We start from the raw sequence: 21724 nt of genomic DNA, 5'->3' as shown, positions 1-21724 counted from the left end.
TAAAATGTCTGGAAACTGTATGTGGCTTTGTACTAAGAAGCTTGATTATTGTATATCTCCAATTTACTCTGATAATTGAATTTTCATTTTCTTCATAGAATATAGTACTGGTTAGATTTTCTGATTCTACAGTGAAACTATTAAGGGTTCATTGTTTCTGGACTGTGTGAAAACATACACAGGATATGCCAGTTGGAATGGCTCGGGATTTGGAAGAAACGGATTCATCTTCAGAGGAAGAGGAAGAAATGGAAGGGCCAGAGTAAGTTAAAATTTATAATTGTATATTGTGTAAGATTTACTATGGGAATTTAAGTCTAATGTTCTTAATAAATGAGCATGAAAACTTGAAGTTAGTGTGAATATTCAGTGTGTAGCTTCATATCTACTACACACTTATCCTTATTCTGCTGTGGGCATTCAGCCAGAATTAGTGAGAATTAACTTCATCCTTAGGGTGAGGGTTCACATATAATGCATGTTCCTAGTTACCCTAGGTAACCAGATACCTTTAATGGTCTTAAAGTAAACAGTAAGGTCTGCAGGTAGTTTTAAGTATGTTCAATTAAACACACATGCAGGTTCCAAATCTCTGGAAAATTGATCAATGCACGCTTATCCTTGCAAACTTTAGCATCAATCTGAAGACTAATAGAGGAGCTAGACACATTAAAGTTTTAGGGGAAAGATTTAAATGCACATTATTGTTCTCGCTATACGTTTATCACTTGTATGTGCAGGCTACTTTTCCTTGTAATTCTGGAAGTAGGTTGGTGGTTTACAAGGGAACGTAAATGTGACTATTGTGTAAATGTATGAAACTGTCTATGATCATGGTACCAGTATGTAGGTCAGAACTTAGATTCTTCATGATCTCAAGCAGAGATCTTTCATATCTGTTTGATCCTTTAGCTGGGAATTCGGCCTTGTGCAAAACATGCATTGTGTTGTTTGAATTGTGGTCCCTGGTGAAAAGTTGTCCTTTCCTATCATTGAGGGTTATTTATTAGCTTACTTTGATATTAAGTCTTTATTTACGCAAGTCTGCTTCTTGTTCCCCTGCAGGAAGCTATGTTTATAAGCAGAGGTTTACTAATATGGCTTGGTTTAGCAGACTTTTTTTTTATCAGTTCTCTCCTACCCATTAATTTCTCTTGCCATAGAAAACTGGCAGACTGTCCTTCACTTATACTGTAGTTTGACCAAGGTAGGAAACAGTCTATAAACTTTTACAATTTTATATTCAAACTTGAATACAAATGAGATGCATAGATGAATACAGATGATAGAAGAGAACTGGAAAGAGATCTTTAGGCCATTGGGTCTAATCCTTTACTCAGTACAGGAATCTAAATTAAAGCATCCCTGACAGATGGCAGTTTTATCCTTGCTTGAACACTTTCAGTGAAGGGAGATTCCTACTTTTTTGGATAACTGCTTCTACCATTGAATTACTTATTACAAAGCTCTTGATCTTCTGAATGACATAATTCAAGGTATTTAAAACATATACTTTCACAGTCTTGTTTTCTCATGGTTAACCTGTCCCAATTCTTCATCAATGTATACTAATTTATATATCATATAGATGACCCTAGCAGATGTTAAATTATTGTTAAACCACTTGTAGCCTTAATGTCAATATTTACATGTTATTTTTAAAGTAATAATATCCTTAAACATAAATTTATGAATATAAATACTTGGAATTTTATTTCATTGATAGAATTACTGACATCAATAAATACTCAAACTGTTTACTCCCTATTTAACATTTGTCTGAATTTTCACTATATTATGTTCTACTTTATGACAATCAGTTGATAAGGGTTCTCTGTAGTCTTTAATCATTTCCTTTCTCTCTATAACTTTATGGTTTGGTTTGGTTCCAACTTTTGGGAGGAGTTCTCTGAAGACTCCACCCAAGCATTTTTAGGAGCTGCAATGCATCTGTGTCATAAATAATAATAAACTAAGCTGTTAAGTATTGATTACAGGATTACCTATAAGCATATGGGTTGACTTACATATGAAATACTCTTCCTTTTGTAAGATCTAGAACATTTTCTTGCCTTTATAGTGAATTTCAGTTACAATTATTTATTGCTATCTTGTGGTTCTAATACAGCAAATCTACAATTATCTTCTTTCAATCACCTTATGCCTTGTTCTAAAAGGGCCTGTAGCTTATGTAGGAAAATTGGGGCTAACTTCCCCCCAAAAATAAATAAAAATAAGAGGTATGTCATTTTTTACAGCTGGATTCATTTAATGGCCATACCATAAAACAGGTATGGTCATGTGATGATTACACTCCACTGCATTGCTTAATGATGTAGGTTTTGGTCCCAATATGGCCATAAATTGAAGACTAACTGTACTGCAATGCACTCTACCTGGGGCTGACCTTCAAAATCACTTGGAAGTTACAGCTGGTCCAAAATGCAGCAATGTGCATAGTATCGGATGTTCCTAGGTTTGCCCCAATTACATTTTTATTGTGTGAGCTGCCCTGATTCCCAGGTTCTTTCCAACAAAATTCAAGATGCTGGTTATTACCAGCACAGGACCTGGTTATTTGTGAGACTGCCTCTCCCTAAGAATATCTGCTCGTCCCACCAGATCAGATAGGTTGGCCTGCTCCAGATCCCTTCTCTGAAATCCTGCCACTTAGTGGGATCTCAGAAGTGTGCCTTTTCTGTGGCTGCTCCTACTTTGTGGGACTCCAGGTAATTCAACAGACTTTTAGCCTTTTGGAAGACCACCAAGTCTTGATTTTTACTGAGAAATAGGGTAGATTGGAATAGAGGGAATGGAATGAGGGTAATTGGAGCTTGCTGTGGGACCATCCTAAAGGGAGGATTAAGGCATCAGGTTTTAGTTTTTGTTCAATGATATTATGATATTATGATTGTTTTATAGTTACTGGATTTTATTGCTACTGTGGGCTTACCAGAGGTTAAGATGTGTGTCCATACAAATCTTTTAAGTAAATAAGTAAAATTTGGAGGGATAGTGTCAGGTGCAAAGAATCAGGACTATTTATAAATTTGCATCATAGAAGTTTTATTTAAGGCTACACACAACAATTTGGTCAACCACAATTCAACACTAAGTTGGTGGCAGATAAGAGTCAATGGAATTCAGGAGGGGTTGGGCTTGGAATGTTTGTGGGAACGCAAGGGCTCTAAATTGAGGGTGCGCTTAACTCTGCCCGCCAGCTCTGACTGCTATTTTTACACAATATTTGCAAATATATGATAGAATTAAGATGCAGCTCTGAAATAATTTTTATATTTTTAATACTTTTTTTCTGCCTAATTTCTGAAGGGAGTACAATTATTTCTTGACTTACAACCACAATGGAGCCAAAAATTTATGTTGCTAAGTGAGACATTTGTTAAGTGAGTTTTGCCTAATTTTACGACCTTTTCTTGCCACAATTGTTCAGTGAATCACTGCAGTTGGTAATTTAGTAACACAGTTGTTAAGTAAATCTGGCTTTCCCATTGACTTTGCTTGTCAGAAGGTTGCAAAAGGTGATCACATGATCCCAGGACACTGCAACCATCATAAATATGAATCAGTTACCAGACATCTGAATTTTGATCCCATGACCATGGGGATACTGCAATGATCGTAAGTGTGAAAAACGGTCGTAAGTCACTTTTTTCAGTGCCATTTTAACTTTGAATGGTCACGGAATGAACTGTTGTAAGTCGAGCATTACCTGTACATATTGTTGCATAAAGAGAAATGTTATGATTGAACATGTATTGTTAGGGTGTGTCAAATTTTTCAACTTTCAATTTCCAAACATTGGGGTGCTCAAAAGTTGTGACATGCCTTAGAGATTGTAAAGATATTTTGGTTACTTTAATATAATTTAGATTGTTTGGTAAGTAACTACATAAATACCATAACTTTTTAACATTTTGTTTGTTTCATTATTGTCCTCAATCATGCATTGCTTTGAGGGAGGATTGTTCCAATCTCTTATTGACTTTTCTGCTAATGATATAACAGTGAAAGATGCTAGATAATAATTTCTTCCATATGTGTGTTAAATTTGAGTTCAGGTATGTTCATATAACACAGGAAGTGTTTAATAGCTTATAAGTTAGAACTTAGCTGGGCTCACTTTTCCCTGTTTTTCTGGGCATACTGTGAATCTTCAACAGGCAATCCACCAACCTCCCAGATTTGCTCTTAGAGGGTCAGAAGATAAGAGGAAAAAGAATCTAATTCTCTGGAAAAAACAGTTTTTATTAATGTAGTGGTACATGACTAACAACACCCCTGATGAATTCACCAGAAATCCCCAAAGGATACTGTTGAATTTTAATTTTCAGTTTTTAATATTAAGAGAAAAAATGTTAAGTACATGTGGAAAGTTGTGTGTGGGTGTGTAATATATATTAGCCATATGCTTTGCTATGTGCTGTCTGGGCAATTCTCAACATTTCTGCATTCGGGTGAGGCTTAATAGTAGCCCAGCAACAAGATGCTTGCTGAGGCGTTGCTGTAGTATACGTTGCCACAATACATACAGAGATTCTGTCCTGTTTTACAAAGAACTATATGAGGAAAATGTAAGTGTCTGTTCTATATATTTATTCTAATACTATGTTAAAAAGAAGAAAAAGCTCTTTCCCAGACAAGAATTTTTAATCTTGGATGGAGAAAAAATAATATTGGTAATAAAAAAAAGTGTCTGAATTAAAGATAATGCCTAAATATTTGAAGACTTGAAGACTACTTGTCTTCTGAAATGAGGTTGTGTATATATAATTAAGGTAGTTATTTCTTATCTGTTAAAAAGGTTTTCTTTTTTTTAGGGAGCACCCATGTATCATGTGGACAGGTGGATTCAGGAGGATTCCAATCATGGTATTTCATGCTGAAGCTATTCTAACCAAGGACAGTTACATCCGCTTGATTGGAGGTAAATCTTGTTTTTCTCAAGTACGTACATCACCTAGAGTAGATTAAAAAAATATTGAAAGACAAGATTTACTTGGCATACTGATAATCTGTTTTACAGAGTTTTTTTTAAATATATTGAGCTAGAGTTTTCAAATATAAATGTATTACGTCTTCTAAAATTAAAAAATTGCTATGATTTTAAGACTTCTTTAAGAGAAGAAATTTTAAAGAGTATTCTTTATGTAACCACTGAAAGTTATAAGACCTAAAAATACAGTATTGCACTTCGTCTAAAGCTTGTAAGGGTTAAGAATCTTTCTTTCGTATGCTATATTTCCCTGAAATGTTGGCTTTAAATTTAAGATAACCAAAAGAAAAAAGAACATAAATACAAAACATCTGCACAGTGTTCAGCTTTTCAAACTTTTTAACCAAACTTTTTGTCCCATGTAACCCACTTGTATACAGTATACATGTCTGCATGCATGTATCTGCCACATGCCATAATTTAAAAGACACAGGGACTGCATACATCTTTAATATAGTTGAATAATTCATATATCTTTATTTACATTAATGCATTCATGTGAATAGAGAACCCTGTCTCCCAATGAAACATATAAATAAATGTACATATATAAGGGAAGGCTATAGGTTGGTCTATTGTATGGCTCTTATGCAGAATAGAATAAACGAGAAAGTGTTCTGAGAAAATTTCTCCCTTTTTGCAACTGGTAAAATATATTATGATAGAATTTATATAATAATTCTATATTCTGTTTCCAGAGCGCTATCACTTGTCTTTTAAAATTGTGAGAACGGACAGTCGCTTGGTGCGCAGCATTCTGTCAGCTCATGGATTTCGGGAGGTATGTTTATTAATTTTTGTGAATTTCATGCTTTCCACTGCTTTTAATCCAAAAGCTCACTATGGCCCAGAGTCCAGAGTAACTGAAGCTACCATATTTTTCGGAGTATAAGACGCACCTACCTTTTTTTGGTGAGGAAAACAAGAAAAAGAAATCTGCTTCTGCCTCCCAGCAATTTTGCCATGTTGCAGCAAACAGCAAACAGCCTGCTTTACTTTCATTTTCGTTTTCAGCATAGCTTGATTAGCACAAGAAAAAAAATATATGCTCCAGCAATTTACCTCCTTGCAGCAATCAGCAGAGGCCTGTGCAAAACAGCTGAGAGCAAAACAGCTGAGTCAGGAGGCCGATCCAATCAACTTGTGCTAATTAGGCTGTGCTGAAGCTGAAAAGAGCTGTTTTTTTTCTTGCTGCTTGCTACAAGGAGGTAACTGAGTCCCCCTGGGGAGAAGGGTGGTATATAAGTTGAATTAATAATAATCATAATAACTACTGGGAGGCAGAGGCCAAAGGGTGGGGGCCAATGTCTTATACCTTCAGTGTATAAGACACACCTAAATTTTCACCTCCTTTTAGGGGGGGGAAAGGTGCATCTTATACTCTGAAAAATACAGTAATCAAAAAAAGCAAAATGTGTTTTCTCCTTTAATTTGGTATCTTGTCTAGCATTGTAATGCTATAAATTGTATTTATTTCTCTTATATAATGTGTTTAAGAGAGATTTTACTTAAAGTTCTTGGTGCACTTATAGTTTTCCCGAAGAAACTCAATTTGCAGATATGACTGTACATATTTTTCTTCTGCAAAGAATATGTGCAGTCTGTCATCAATATAGCAAACTTAAAATCAACATATAACAACTGTAAATGTTCATAAGTGGACAGCATTTTTTCTGGACTAGAAGTCAGATTGTCCTTACTTTTTAATAATCATTTATTTTACTATAGTTATTTGAATCCAGTGGAATTCTTTTGGTTGATTATGCTTTTCTGATAGCGTTAACATTTTAATAATTTCCTTTCCTCTGGGTGGAAGACCCTTCAGAGCACTTTGTGAATAGGGAAAGGAAATTGACAAGTTCTGTTGCATGAGTGAAATTGTTCTCTCTGAACTGAATGCTGTCCAAGGTATAGATTCTGAGGTAATAAAATGTTATTCAGCTGGTTAGCTATTAAAATGTTCAACCATGTCTTTTCCCAGGTACATCCCAGCAGCAATGAATATAATCTTATGTGGACAGGGTCACATTTAAAACCCTATGTTCTGCGAACTCTCACAGATATTCAAAAAGTGAATCACTTTCCCAGGTAAGAAGTGGAGTCTTATGAGAATGTTATGATACATAACAGAGACTCATTCTATGAAGAGTGATGCTCTATCTGACAAAAGTTGCAGATCATTTCCATTTCTTCCAAGTGCCCAGCTTTATCTTGGGATACTGCAAGTTGTTTTCCCTTGCACAAGCAACTCTAAAAATTTGGCATATTCATGTCCTTGAAGGTAACAAGAGGGGCTGGTGGACAAATGTATGCATGAATCCATGCATACATTTAATCCATTTAATCCATTTATTCCTTTGGAATAAATCCAGGGATTTATTCCAAAGGAATGGGAACATTCTATACTTCATTCTATATCGATGGCTCTGAGCATGAGTAGGCATTCACCTATCCCCAGTTCTCTTCAGGTGGGTGGTTTGGAGGCATTTGACAAGGCAATGAGCCATTAAAGATAGGCATAAGATGATGAGACAGAGGCTGGATAGAATACGTGTGAATGTGTATATTTGAACAGGCAAAAGGATGAGTGTGGGATAATGAAGATTTTAAGAGTAACAGAATGCGGCTGTCCACATTGAATTCAAGATTATCTTGGAAAGACTGTAATACTTGACTGAAAAAAGATTGTCGATTTCTATTTAGAGGTGATTTCAACTGAGGGAATAGAAGAGTGATGTTGTACATACGCTTTTAGTAGCGAAATGATTAAAATGTCATGTTAAGGCATTAAATGATTCATAAAGCTTGTGAATGAAATCATACAGTAAAACTTTGACTTAAAGCACCACTTTTGGAAAAAGTATATCAGTTAAATCCAACATTTTGTGAAATCTGAAATTATTGAGGTAATGGTTTACATTTGCATAATTACAAAGTCAGTGTTTCAAAGTAATTGTATCAAATTATATCATTTGCATAATGTAAATTGTTGCAAATTACTTCTAATTGTCCAGAATGCTTTAGAAATAATTGCGTTTTGGGAGTGAAATCTGAAGTAAAATTTTGTCTGTTGCATCCAAAGTCTGCTGAAAGGAAGTCAGGAGAATGAAAGTTTAATTGTAATGGTGAATTCTTAAAAATCCTCATAAACAACATGACACCAGCAAATTATATCTACATGGCTTTAGGTCATATGAATTAACTCGGAAGGATAGACTATACAAGAACATTAATCGAATGCAACAGATTTATGGATTCAAGACCTTCCATATTTTGCCTCAGACCTTCATCCTTCCAGCTGAATATCAGGAGTTTTGCAGTAAGTCCATGACTTGGATTACCAGTTCATAAGTAAAACTAGAACTGAATGGGAAATTTAAAACCAATCATGCCCTGAAATAAGTAACAGGGGTCATCTAATATTTGTCAAATTGAATCTTGGTGAGAGGGAGGATTCTTGAAAGAAGTCTAGAGTCCACAAATAGCCCTTTTACAATGGGCTTTCCACAGTTTTCTAGAGTGCTCCCTGTCAATGAATTGTTTTTCAATCTGACAAAAATTAAAAAATAAAATAAAAATAAATAAAATGTAAAACTAATGATTAAATAATAAATTAAAAATGGAAAAAACCCTCAATGGACAGACTCAAGGTACCACTAGTTCTTTTTCTGCTGTCAGTTTTCGATGTTTCTATGTTTCAAAACAAGGGTTGGATTAGCAGGTTTTTGCTCTTCTCTTCAGACCAGAATAATTAGTGACAGGATTTCATAATAACAGAATCAGAATTTAAATCCTCAACATTTTTACCTGGGAATAAAAATGGTCAAAACTTAATACTTGCTGAGTCTAGGAAAAATGTTTGTTGAGTTCTTAGTTTTTCCTTACTGCTTCTTTTTCTTTATAAAATACCTTACTTTCAAGTAAATATAGTATTTGACACATACAGAAGTGTATTAGCGTCCTAAACATTGATATCTTGAAATACAAACTGTGTACCTGTTCAAAGGGTGCAGGTTAGAGTCTTGTGCCATAGAAGACTTCATAGAATTGTTTATATGTGTCTGTGTCTATGGCCAGATTCTGAATATGAAATATATGATTTTTTCTTTAAAAAAGAACATCACTGTTTCAGCTATTGATAATGGTTGATTGGTAAACAAGGTTGAGTGATATATACTAATAAACTATACTGAAAAAGCTATCATTGTTTGATGACATTTTTGTAGAAAATTTAATACTGAAGTATATATTTCTTTTCCCCCACCTCTCAACTAGCTTCCTATTCAAAGGACAGGGGACCCTGGATAGTAAAACCAGTCGCTTCTTCTAGGGGACGGGGTGTCTATTTGATCAATAATGTAAGTATTAAAAAACAATCTAACAACTTCAAAATATGGCTTGTTTGATGACTCACTGCCTTCTGTATTCTGTATATTTACTCTGCCAAAATATGAAAGACTGCTAGCAGTAGAAACTAATGTGCAGTTTTGAATCAATTTACTGTTCTGTCACTTGCTTAAATCTGCAGTAAAAATTATAGTCTTAAAAAGAGGAAATGAATGACTACTCCCATTTTTTCTAGAAATTTAAGCCTCCTTAACTCTGAATAAGGGTTTTTAACCATAGTTCTGTGAACATAGCATAATGACACTATTCATATTTCATGTTAAGCCACAATAGATGTTTTTGTATATTACAGTAATCTAAAAGCAAATCACTCACATTATGGCTTTATGTGATGTGGGAATTGGACCAATATACTTTTACACTCCAAAGAAGTCAGGTATACAAAAGAGAAGCTGAAAATGAGGCTGGCATTCAAATGTTTTTAAACATATATGTGTATTATATGAGAAATTTATGAAAGTGTATTCTGGGAGGTATTCAATGGGTAAAAGTGACATGAGTACAATTTTAAAGCAAAAAATAAAATTATGCTCAGATGGTTGCATTCAGATATGAAATTTGTATGTTTTTGTGCATCCTGACTTTGTGGATTGTTGACTAAAGATACTTTGGAAGTTGTATACCTAATAAATAGTATGGAATAAGCAACTTGGTTTCTATAATCATTCTGGTACGGTAGTATTTTACAAAATAAATTCAACCACATAAGAATATTGCGGTGGATTTAGGTATATAATATACTAAAGTAACTAACTCCAATAAGACTCTTTTACACAACTAAAAAGCAAAAAAAAAAAAAAAAGGTATATTGTGTATCTATCCTGAAGCTAGTCATATAGGTATTCCTGGAATAGATATAACATAAAACTTAATTATGAGTCATTAATTATGAGTCATTAATCTCCCCCCCCCATCTCATCTAGAAGGGGTCAGTTTGCCTGGTCTTTTTCTCAGCCTGGCTGTTTCCCATGGAATTAAAGAACTGCTGGCCAAGTGAATGAAGCAAATCTTTCCAAAGCTGGACAAGATCTGCTTCAAGAAAAAGTAATATGTGAACAAAAGGTCAGAACCTGGAAAAAGCTCTCAAACCATTTTCCATCAAGGATTGCAAAATTCACAAATATGTCATATTTGTTCCATGTAGGGCGCACTCTCAAACATTCTTAAGGGAAGCTTACTTAGTTTTCTGTAATTAGGGAATGTTTTGTGTATGTATGTCATACTTACTAAAAACAAACTTTTGTAGCTGTAGTTAACTTGACCTATTGTTGCACATGATTCTTGGAATGATGGCTGCTGCAACAGAAAACCATATTTGAGCCAACTTTTTCTTATTGTTATTTTATATATATATTCACAAAGTTTGCTGGGTGACTTTGGATCAGTCATACACTCTCAGCCCTAGGAACAAGGTAATGGCAAAATACTCCTGAAATCTTGTCAACAGTACTGCATAGACTAGTTCAGGCAATTGCCAGGAGTTAACACTGACTCAAAGGTGAACGAAAAGGAAGGAAGGAAGGAAGAAAGGAAGGAAGGAAGGAGTTTCATACGATAATTTTTTTTTGGATATAATCTGAAGTTTATGCATATTATACATGTGGCTTCTCTAGAATATATTACATTAATTTGGATCCATATCAGTCTATGTGTGATGAGCATGGTGAGAATTGTTTTGCCAGTGAGGAATGGGCTCATCCTTTTCTTCTATATTATAATGCTGTGCATGATATCTTGGATGTTTCTGAACTTTAAGAGAACAACATTGTAATTGTCTTTTTTGGTGCAGAAAAGTTGAAAAAAAAGAGAAAATATTAGGATTCATCATGGAGTTTATTAATCCATTAATATTCATTGAAAAGTAAATATTCATTGAAAGGTAACTTAGTGAAAGGCACTTAGTGAAATCAGCATTCAACTTTTCAGTTCTTCACTCCATTGTACTATCTATCTCATCCTGTAGCCGAATCAAATTTCTCTCGAGGAAAACATCCTGGTCTCCCGTTACATCAACAATCCACTTCTCATAGATGGTGAGTTAATATTAAAATTTGTTGTTTTTTTTAAGAAATTTGAAGATAATTGAGAGTGAGTTAATGAACCATAAGAAAGCAGTTCTGTTTTCTATTTTGTTGTTATTGTAATAAATGTTGTATAATTGTTATCCAAGCTCAGGAAATATTTCTATTTACTGGCACTTGACCATTAAATGGTTCTTGAAAATATCTAATTCTATACCCTGTCTGTAAGTAGATTCACCGTTCTGAATAATTTCTGGCAACTAATTATGGTTGTGCCTGTTTTTAGACTTCAAATTTGATGTGCGGCTTTATGTTTTGGTGACATCTTATGATCCCCTTGTCATCTATCTCTATGAAGAAGGTTTGGCTCGGTAAGTCTTGATTTTGTGTTTTATGATATATAAGCTGAATGCCTTACTGTATGAAGTGGCAGAGAAGGAGTCATAAGCTTTCTTTTTATGTATAAATTAGGAACAGCAAGAGACTAGTTTATCTTATAGTTCTTCTGAACTTTTGAAAATGGAAAATTATGAAGAATAATTTCTAAATATGTTAGTACCTCTTATTTTGAGTTACTCAGTCTTCTACCTTCATCTCAGAGAATTTAACTCTTTAAATGCTGAGCTACTGGCATTCAAGTAGTTGTGGAGAAATTTTGAATATATATAGTAATATATGAAGTATATTTCCTGTCCTTGGCTTCTGGTAACAGTAGCAAATTTTAAAGATTCTTTGCTTGCTGATATTTTTGCATTTTCTAAATTTTATAGAATTATAGAAGTAAGAATTAGAAGACATCCTGGAGAATAAGTGGTCTCTATTTCTGCATCTTAGACAGATGGCTACCTAGCTTCTATTTAAATATCTCTGTTCCATGGCAGTCTACTCCATTGTTGGACAACTCTTAAAACAAAAAAAAAATTTTCTTGATAAAAATCTGCTTCCTTGTCACTTAGATCAATTAATTCTTGTCATATAGAACCACTTTAACAGTTTTGTTTCACCATCTTCATGATAGCACTTCAGGTATCAAGATAGCCTTTCAGCTTTCATCTCTTCCTGCTGCCTTTTATCCTAGCTAAACATTTGCAGTACTTGCAGCTGTTCTTCAAAAGTTGTTCTTTTCGGAATCCTTATCTTCTTGATTACTGTTTTCTGGACATACTTCCTTTCTAAAATGGATTTCTCCAATCAGGACATAATGTTCTGGATGCTGTTTACCCAGTGCAGAACAGAAGATAATGATGACTTCTCTTGATCTTGATTTTATACTTGGATAGGATCATATTTGAATATTCAGTTTTTGATAGATGAAAATGCCTGTAATCTTTTAAAATGTACTGCTGCAAAGGATTATTCCCCTCCTCTTTTCCCACCAATCCTGTCTATTGTCTGTCTGTCTGTCTGTCTGTTTGTCTTGAATTTAGAAACCTCCCATCTCCCTCACACATGCCTTTGTTTTTCCTAACTAAATGTAGGAAGTTGCATTTGTGACTGTTGAAATTTATCTTACTGTTGCTCTCTGTTCCAGAATAAGAAATTCTGACCAACATTCCTCCTGAATCCTGAAAATCTTCTCTAGGAAATTGGCTATCTTCCCTATATCTATATCTTGCATAAATTTGATAATGTTTTCTAACTTACTATTCATAGATATAATATGCAGTATAGAGCCAAGAATGGATCCCTATGGTATGCCATTTGATACTTCTATCCAGCTTGATGTGGGGTCATTGATATTTCTTATGATGCTTCATTCAGTTTTGATAGCAATAGCACTTAGACTTATATACCGCTTTATAGCCCTCTCTAAGCAGTTTTTACAGAGTCAGCATATTACCTCCAACAATCTGGCTCCTCATTTTACCCACCTCAGAAGGATGGAAGGTTGAGTCAACCTTGAGCTGGTGAAATTTGAACTGCCGAACTGCAGCTGGCAGCCAGCTGTAGTAGCCTGCAGTACTGCACTCTAACCACTGTGCCACCTCGGCTCTATAACCACTGTATCTTTGCTATCAATCTTTGATGGAAGACCTTGCCTAGTGCTCTGCTGAATTCAAGATATACTATGTCATATCTTGAATTTATTACATTTCCATGGTCAGTTAAATTGTTAACTTTGCAAAAAAGGAAATCAAGTTGATATACAATGATAAACTCTTGATGACTTCTGCCAAGCAATGGGTTATTTTCTATATGGTCACAAACCAACTGCTTAATATCTTGAATTTCAAGATTGTATGATGACATCTTCCCAAGGTACCCATTTTTTTTTCTTTTCAACCAGCTGATCCTCTTGGATTTTTTTTTCCAAATCTTCTGGAAAATGAAACAGCATTTTTGGGAACTTGCAGTCTTTGCTGAGTTGGTCTAGTAATAGATATCCAAGTAGTCTCCCAATATGACAATGACTCCTCCCTGAAAATTATGTGACCAGGGGAGCATTATTTATTTATTTATTTATTTATTTTATTAGATTTCTATACCACCCTACTCCCGAAGGACTCAGGGCGGTGCACAGCCAAACAATAAAAACACATACAATACAAAATTTAAAAATAGAATAAAATCAAATTAAATAATTTTGGCCCCGACAAATTTAAAACCCCAAACTTTTAAAACCAATTTAAAATTGAATATATAAAATACTAAAAGATATTTAAAATTTTAAAAATCTTTTATGAAAGAGGGGGAAAATTAGGCCAGGCCGGCCTGGTGAATGTCCTGGCAGAATATAGTATACTTCACATTTCTATCGTTGTTTTCCATTATTTCTTACCCAAGTGCTCCTGACAAACATGGATTCTCATGCTTGCATCTTAGTATAGCTATGCATTTCCTTCAGATATAATGCTACTCTTCCTTCACATCTGACCTGTTCAGTAGTGGGTTTCAATTTTGTTCGCTACCAGTTCGCTCATGGGTGTGCGCGATGCTTCTGCGCATGCATAGAGATGTGCGGATGGATGGAGCCTCCTGCCGCCTTCGGTACTGGTTCGCCCGATCTGGGGCGAACTGGTAGCAACCCGCCACTGGTCTTGTTCCATTTGACCAGTTTGTACCCTTCAGTCCTTGCCTTCTGCTCATGAATTTTGTCATGACAGGTTTCAGTAATGCCTGCTAAATTATATTTATCCTCCTGTCTTTCTTTCTCTTAGTTCGTTTTATGTTGTTCCTGTAGTCTATGCATTTTGTAGACACTTCACAAATCACTTACATACTATACAAATACTGCTCTTTCTTTCAGACATATACTTATGAGACTCATAAACCAGTGTAAATAGGAAAGGAAGGATAATAATGTTATTGCTCTGAATTTAAGAAGTAGCTGTGAATGAATTCTGTCACATTGTTCATTTAGGTGAAATAATTTAAAAGTTTCATACATTGTCTTGGTCCTTTAGAAATAAGATTTAGTAATATAAAGTGAGAGGTTAATTTGTGAAAATGTTGTTTTATCCCTACATCCTCTACAAAAGTTGACATTAAAGTAGATAATTTCAGAGAGCTACCATGTATTTGCTTCAAAAATCCAGATGATCATTTGTTGGCAACAAAAAGATGCATTAAACCTTTTGCTGCCATCTCGTAGTTGGTTTTATCCCAATACTGAGATACGCAATTTGATATTAATTAAGTTAATTAATTAGTTAATTAAGAGCATAATTAACAATGCTCTTGGTCCTTCAGCTTTCAGCCAGATAAAATCACATAAAATTTGGACATGTCAATCTTGTAAAATATATATATATCTTTGGAAAGTGGGTGTTACTACTGCTTTCTTAAATAAATATTTATATTTACCCTAGTTGCAATCAGCCTATTTTAAGTTTGTTTTGGAGGATATGCAAGCTTTACACAAAAATAGTATCCCAGCAGGGGGCAGTCAGGCACAAGGTTGATTATTTTCAGGCTTAAAATCAGCTTTTCTTTGTTTGGAATCAGGAGAAAATTTCATCCATTAAGAAAAAGTTTTAAAGTGGTGGCAATTTGGGGCCTAGTATCTTTTGAGCAAACACTTGCAGTTAAGCTAGTGGTAAGCTAGAGAAAACACAGAGCTGTTTGTGGAAGTACAGCGGGTTGAGCAGAAAACCAAATGTGCTTCTGAGGGGCCCAGAGAAGGAGAGAGGGGGGGTGGAAAATGGATGTGGCTGCGCAGTCATTCACATTCTGAAATGAAGGAGCCAGCAGCAGCCTCTTGTCATATCTGACACTGGGCTTTCCTGTTTTCTTGAGCCTCCTCCTGCCCTCTCCTTTCGTTACCCTGCTTGTTAATTAGCTCTGGCTCCGTGGAGATATTTACCTTTTCTCTATGGATTCCTGTGGTTTTCAAAGAATTCAGGTACTTACTGTGAGCCAAGGAATTCAGATTACCTCATAGGCTGTATTGTGGCCAGAGTCTGTTACAGCAGTCCAGTCCTTCTCACAGTAACCCCTGCCTGGCAGGCCCTTGATATTTTAGGAACAGAGATAACTTAGGAAATGGGGAAATAGCAACAGGTTCCATGATCAACGTCTTTTTCTTTTTAAATAGCAAATGTATCCATTTTGAGCCGCAATCCTTTGTACTTCTTTCTAATGCAGATTAATTACATTAGGCTTAAACTGGCTGCAGCTGTTGGTCACCAAGATCAGAGTGTCAGGTTTACTGTGAAGATGTAGGAACACCCTTGATTGATGGGTTAAAAAGAGAAAGAAAGGAAGCTGGAATGATAGTTGGAATTTGGAAGAGGAGTCAAGACAGTAAACACGGTTGTGAGATGGGGCAGATCTGACTGATTAAGAATAGAGGATTTGGGGAGGGGGGGCAGAATTCAAAATTGGAGAAAAGGGAAGCATAAATGTCTTTGAATTGGAAACTACCAGGTCCTGGAAAGCGTTTATTTTACAGTAGTATGTTACTACTTTGAGCCATTCAGTTGCCAGAATAATATTCTGGTGTCCCAATAAACTTTACATTCTGTCGCTCATTTATAATCTGTGCATCCTCATTGTATTTAACTGCTAAAAGTGATTTTGAAACATTTCCTGCATTGAGATAAGAATGTGACACCAGAGAATGACTCAACAGTAATTCCTGCCTGTGGTTGAACAGAACAAAATAATTATGCAGTAATGCTCTGCTCCTCAGTGTTTTCTCTTGATTGTGGAATGTATATTTCTCACTTCAATAAGGCTGCAAACAAAGCATTCTGACTTGGTAGAGGAGAAGAGACAGCAAAAAAGAGGTTAGCTGTTGCAAATGAGTTTTCAGGCTCCACTTAACTGTAGATATATATTTAACTGAATATAGTGCTGCATAAAGCTTTTCTTGTTTCATGCTAAGGGGGTGATTGTAATACAATGCAGTAAATGTTTATGCTCTGAGAATGAGAACTTACAGATGGCCTTATTGTGTCAGTAATAGAAAGTGGTCATTATTTTTGTTTTAAGGAATTCCTTCTTGAGTTTTGATTTCTGTTGCTTAGATTACTCAGTCTGCTGAAAGTTCATGTCTAATGGTAACAACCATCCTATTGTCGTAGTAGTAGTACTTAGTATTTGTCCCACTTGGTTACAGGTTCTGCTTGCATTGCCTTCTCTGTAGTTCTTCCAATGAAGCTGTTGATATATGATGCGGGTTTTTGTTTTTCAGCTGACTTATTGCAGAGTCTGATGCTCATCTGAACTAAGAGGAAATGACTGGCCCAAGGTCACCAAGCTGACTTCCATGCCAAAGGGAGGGTTAGAACCTGAGTATTCCAACTCCTACTTTAGTACATTAACTACTGTACTACACTGATGAGAGATATCATATAATAGATTAAATCCCTGCAAGGTGGAGCTGCTATTTGTTGGTGATTGGTCTGGCTTTATTTTAGTTCCAGTTTTGACTCTGTCATGCTTGACCTGAAAATTTGAGATTTGGTGATGGTGACGATCCTCATGCATTTGCATCTCCTGCTGGAAGCTGTGGCCAGGAAGGACCTCTGCTTCAGCTGGCTCAGGAGTTGTAGGCTTTTTTGGACCAGAATGCCCTGACAAATGTGATTTATGATCTTCTCATTTCATGTGTAGATTACTTTAGCATGGTCTACATCAGGCTACCTTTGAAGCTAACTCAGAAACGTCCGCTGAAAAAAATGGTCAATTTTATTTTGATTAAAGATTGTTATGTCCATTTTTGTTTTGTAGGTTTGCAACTGTGAGATATGACCAGGGATCAAAGAATATTAAAAACCAATTCATGCATCTTACAAATTATAGTGTCAACAAGAAGAGTGGTGACTATGTCAGGTACTTAGATTTCTTTAAGAGTTCTTGAGCCTGAATTGGAAATAAATGTCTGTTTCTATATTTTATTCTTTTGTATTGTGTTAAAACAAAAGTGCCTTAAAGCGGTTATTAAGTGCAATCAAACAATATATAAAAATATAAATTAACCAAGCAGAATTTAGAGGTAGAATTCCATCACGGGTGGTCAGGTTAAAAGGTATTTCTTATGTTTTAGTTGTGATGATCCTGAAGTAGAGGATTATGGAAACAAATGGAGTATGAGTGCAATGCTGAGATACTTGAAACAAGAAGGAAAAGATACAACTGGTGAGCAAATATCTATTACTGTTTCCTTGAATCATCTTTAGAACACATTTTCATTTTTATTTTTTTGTCCTTTTGATTCAGTGTTGATCCTTGGCACCTAGACAAGTCTCTACAGTTTTCTTAGTAACATTTTCAGGAGTAGTTTGCCTCTGCTTGCTTCCTAAACTGACTGGCTCAAAGTCATCCAGTTGGCCTTTGTACCTAAAATGGGACTAGAATTTATAATCTCCCGGTTATAAATTTCTACCCTGGTACCTTAACTATTGTACCAAACTGGCTGTTCTTCATAAATATTAGTAGATTTAATTACCTGATTATCTGAAACTGTTCCTAACAGTTCTTTGACTACTGTACTTCTTCTGGATAATAATCTCTTATCTTATTTTTCTCTGAATATGTCTTTTTGATATGTTCTTATTTTTCTTTGCTATGTGTTTCTCTTTGGAACGGTAATTGTCTTTTGTAACAGCACTTTCCTTTGAACAGCAACTTCTTTAGTGAATGCCTTTCATTCAAGAATTTTATATTCTGTAGGGAGTTTATGTTCTTCACATTTGATTGGCTTACTGATAGCATGGTTAATTGACAGCTGAAATTTCAACCTGTCTTTGAAATAATTAGTTTGCAGCATTTAGTGTTAACAGTGGTGACAGAAGATATGTCTAGCAAAATATGTCCTTGTTCATTATCTTTTTTTAAAAAATTCTTTATCAGTGTGACTTTTATTGGCACATCTAAGTATGAATTAACTCTATGTCTATTTAAGACCAGTTAATTAAGATGAAATTTTTTAAACATGCTTGTGAACTCATATGAAATGGAAATGTATGAAAGAGAATGTTGAAGATTCAGTTTCTGTGATATCTATGTGGGAAAGAATGTCATAAGACTGAAGGATGGGTATTTGATCTTAAACCAAAGATAACTTTGAAGAACCTTCAGTATATTGATTTTAATTGGGGTGTTTTAAATTTATTGGGCCAAAATTTGTTTAATTCTTTTTAAAATTTTAAATTTTGTATGTGATGTTTTTATTCTTGGCTGTTTACCGCCCTGAGTCCAGTGGGAGAAGGGTGGTATAAAAATCTAATAAAATAAAATAATAATAAATAATATTCATGAGAGTTTTTGAATGTAGATAATCCAGGAATAGCAAGAAATATATTTCTTTTTGTTGTAAATAAGATCATTGTAGAGAGGACCAGAAGTACTTTTTATATGGGAACCATAAGTTTGCTTCGGATCATGAAATCAATTTTTATAGGCATGTTCTCAAAGTTATTCCACTGAAAAGTGGAAGTCTCTTGAATTACCACCAGCACCAAATTTGACAATTCGCTCCAACTGGTAGAGCTCAAAAGGCCAAATAGATTCAAGCACTCAGTGTTTCCTTCCTCGACTTTATAGAATGTACAGAGACTGTCATAGAAAATTTTCTTCTGGCAGTCATCTGGGGTCATATTTTCTTTTAATAGCTTACAGTGTTCAGGGTCACTAATTAATGGACATGGCATAGCAAAAAATAGAGCAAAATCTATTTGACAGTTAGAAAAAGTTAGAAGCTTAACTTGTGGAATATTTTTTCATGAAGAGACTTTTGGAATAAACTAGAAGATGTTATGCCTTCTTTAAACATTTGATAAAACCAAAGTTTTATTTCTATAAACCATTTCAGAATCTTTTAAATAAAAATTATTTAAGACATATAAAATATTTCATATCAATAAAAAGAGTTCCAAATTTGTTTAGTTGTTTTGATTTTGACACCACCTGACTCAAACCAATTTTAGTCAGCTTGCAATACAAAAAGTGAACTACAACTCGAATAAGGTAAGTAAGTACAATAAAAGGAATAAACAAGATGGAAAAGTCAGACAAATGTCACCAAAACAAATGCTACATATGCCAAACTCATCCAATAAAAGGGTTAAATGTTGTGTGATTGTAAAGATCAGGGGAAATCATTTTGCATCTGAAGCTAAATTTTGTTTTCACTATTAAAATATTAACCAGAGCCGAGGTGGCGCAGTGGTTAGAGTGCAGTACTGCAGCTACTTCAGCTGACTGCTAGTTCAGCAGATCAGCGGATCAAATCTCACTGGCTCAAGGTTAACTCAGCCTTCCATCCTTCCGAGGTGGGTAAAATGAGGACCCAGATTGTTGGGGGCAATATGCTATTTAGTATACTGTCTTTGGTGTAAGCCGCCCAGAGTCCTCGGAGGGTGGGCGGCATAGAAATACGAATAATAAATAAATAAATAAATAAATTATTGCTTTTGTTTTCTGTCCCATTTTTATCTTAGCTTTGATGGCCAGCGTGGAGGAACTGATAATTAAGACAGTAATTTCAGCTGAATTGGCTATTGCAGCAGCCTGTAAAGCCTTTATCCCACACCGTGGTGTTTGCTTTGGTAAACCATCTTTATTTTTACATTTTCTGTTGTTTGTCACATTCAGGGAATGCATTGGTACACAATATAATATAATCAGTTTGTATCACTGAGGGGATGTCATTCCCCAGAATTGGCACCACCTCAGTGAAGACTCATCTCTGCATTGCCACCATTCTGGAACTTGCAGAGCAGAGATGCACTCTGGAGTCAACAAACCTTCCCTGGGTCTGCTAATTGGAATTGATAATGGTTGTGGGGTTTTTGGATTGTCTCCTTACAGTACAATGTATTGACAATATTGGACAATCTTGATTATTATTGTTATCATTATCATTATCATCATTATCGTTCATATAGTCAATGACAGTGATGGTGAAACTTTTTTCCCTCGAGTGCTGAAAGCCGGGACCCCCTTTTTGGTGCTAGTAGGCCTCCCTGAAGCTTCCTGGAACCAAAAACGGGGGGTGGGGAGGGTGCGGCATGCGGTGGAGCTGACCTGGGCATTGGCTCGTGTGCCCGCAGAGATGGCTCCACGTGCCACCTGTGGCACTCTTGCCATAGGTTCACCATCATGGGTCTATGATGAAAATGATGACCCAGAAGCTTTTTTCTTGTCCCAATAATTTCACATGACCCTTCTTACCATTCCAGTTGCAATACTGAGAAGATGCTTAAAATTTGTTTCCCCAAATCATTGCCTTTCCTTTCTGATTCTGAACTGGGAGGGGAAGACTGCTAGGAATTGTACTTGTGAGAATTGTATACCTGCTAAGATACTGCACTTGGGAATACCAATCCAGTAGGACTTGCCTTCTTCTGATATATTTTGTTAGGTGGATGGTGGGTGGTGGATTGGGAGATGTTTCTGTGCTGGTGGGCATTTTGAGCTAAAACAAGCCTTTATGTAACCTATCCAGAGTTGGTACTGGAAGCAAGATGGTTTCTTGGAGACTATAGAATCTTTAGATGCCCCTGAAGTTTAAAATGGACAGTAGAAAGGAGGCTGCCTTTGTTCAATACAATTCATTTCAGAACTGCAGTAAGAGATTGGGGCACAATATGCTTGCAAGCAGGCACTAGGTCAAGTTCAGCTAAACCATGCCAACCCCTGACCTTAATATACTGTACAAATGTAAAACATAAAACCAGAATGTCTGGCTGGATTTTATTAAGAATAAATTTGGTATTCTGGTATTCTGTCTCTCTTACTGTACTAAATAACCATATATCCCTGGAAGATGGGAAGCAGAATAGCTCTTCTTTTGAAAAAGCTTGGTTTTCAGCTTTGGCTACTGTCCACGAATTAC

The 21724-nt window shown here is 35.4% G+C and overlaps 1 protein-coding gene across 44 annotated transcripts in view; it reads left to right on the top strand.

Moving 5' to 3' along the window:
- TTLL5 (tubulin tyrosine ligase like 5) overlaps positions 1-21724 on the top strand; it is a 150303-nt gene that overhangs the window by 1899 nt on the left and 126680 nt on the right. For 43 of the 44 annotated variants that reach the window (XR_015728970.1, XR_015728969.1, XR_015728967.1 and 40 more), the window contains exons 2-12: positions 99-262; positions 4839-4945; positions 5713-5795; positions 6996-7102; positions 8203-8333; positions 9290-9372; positions 11385-11454; positions 11729-11813; positions 17617-17718; positions 17933-18024; positions 20328-20435. Coding sequence is in view for 33 of the 44 variants with exons in the window: in XM_087874036.1 (XP_087730162.1) it covers positions 186-262; positions 4839-4945; positions 5713-5795; positions 6996-7102; positions 8203-8333; positions 9290-9372; positions 11385-11454; positions 11729-11813; positions 17617-17718; positions 17933-18024; positions 20328-20435 (1045 nt within the window). In the remaining 11 variants the exon portion in view is untranslated. Of the gene's footprint in view, positions 1-98; positions 263-4838; positions 4946-5712; positions 5796-6995; positions 7103-8202; positions 8334-9289; positions 9373-11384; positions 11455-11728; positions 11814-16598; positions 16671-17616; positions 17719-17932; positions 18025-20327; positions 20436-21724 lie in introns of those variants that run through there. The other variant, XM_087874130.1, reaches the window with a different exon arrangement.

This window comes from Pantherophis guttatus, chromosome 1, assembly GCF_059756535.1.
Source record: "Pantherophis guttatus breed Tessera chromosome 1, ASM5975653v1, whole genome shotgun sequence".
Taxonomy (NCBI): domain Eukaryota; kingdom Metazoa; phylum Chordata; class Lepidosauria; order Squamata; family Colubridae; genus Pantherophis; species Pantherophis guttatus.
The sequence above is the reverse complement of the archived record's forward strand: the minus strand, read 5'-3'. Positions and strand labels throughout refer to the sequence as shown.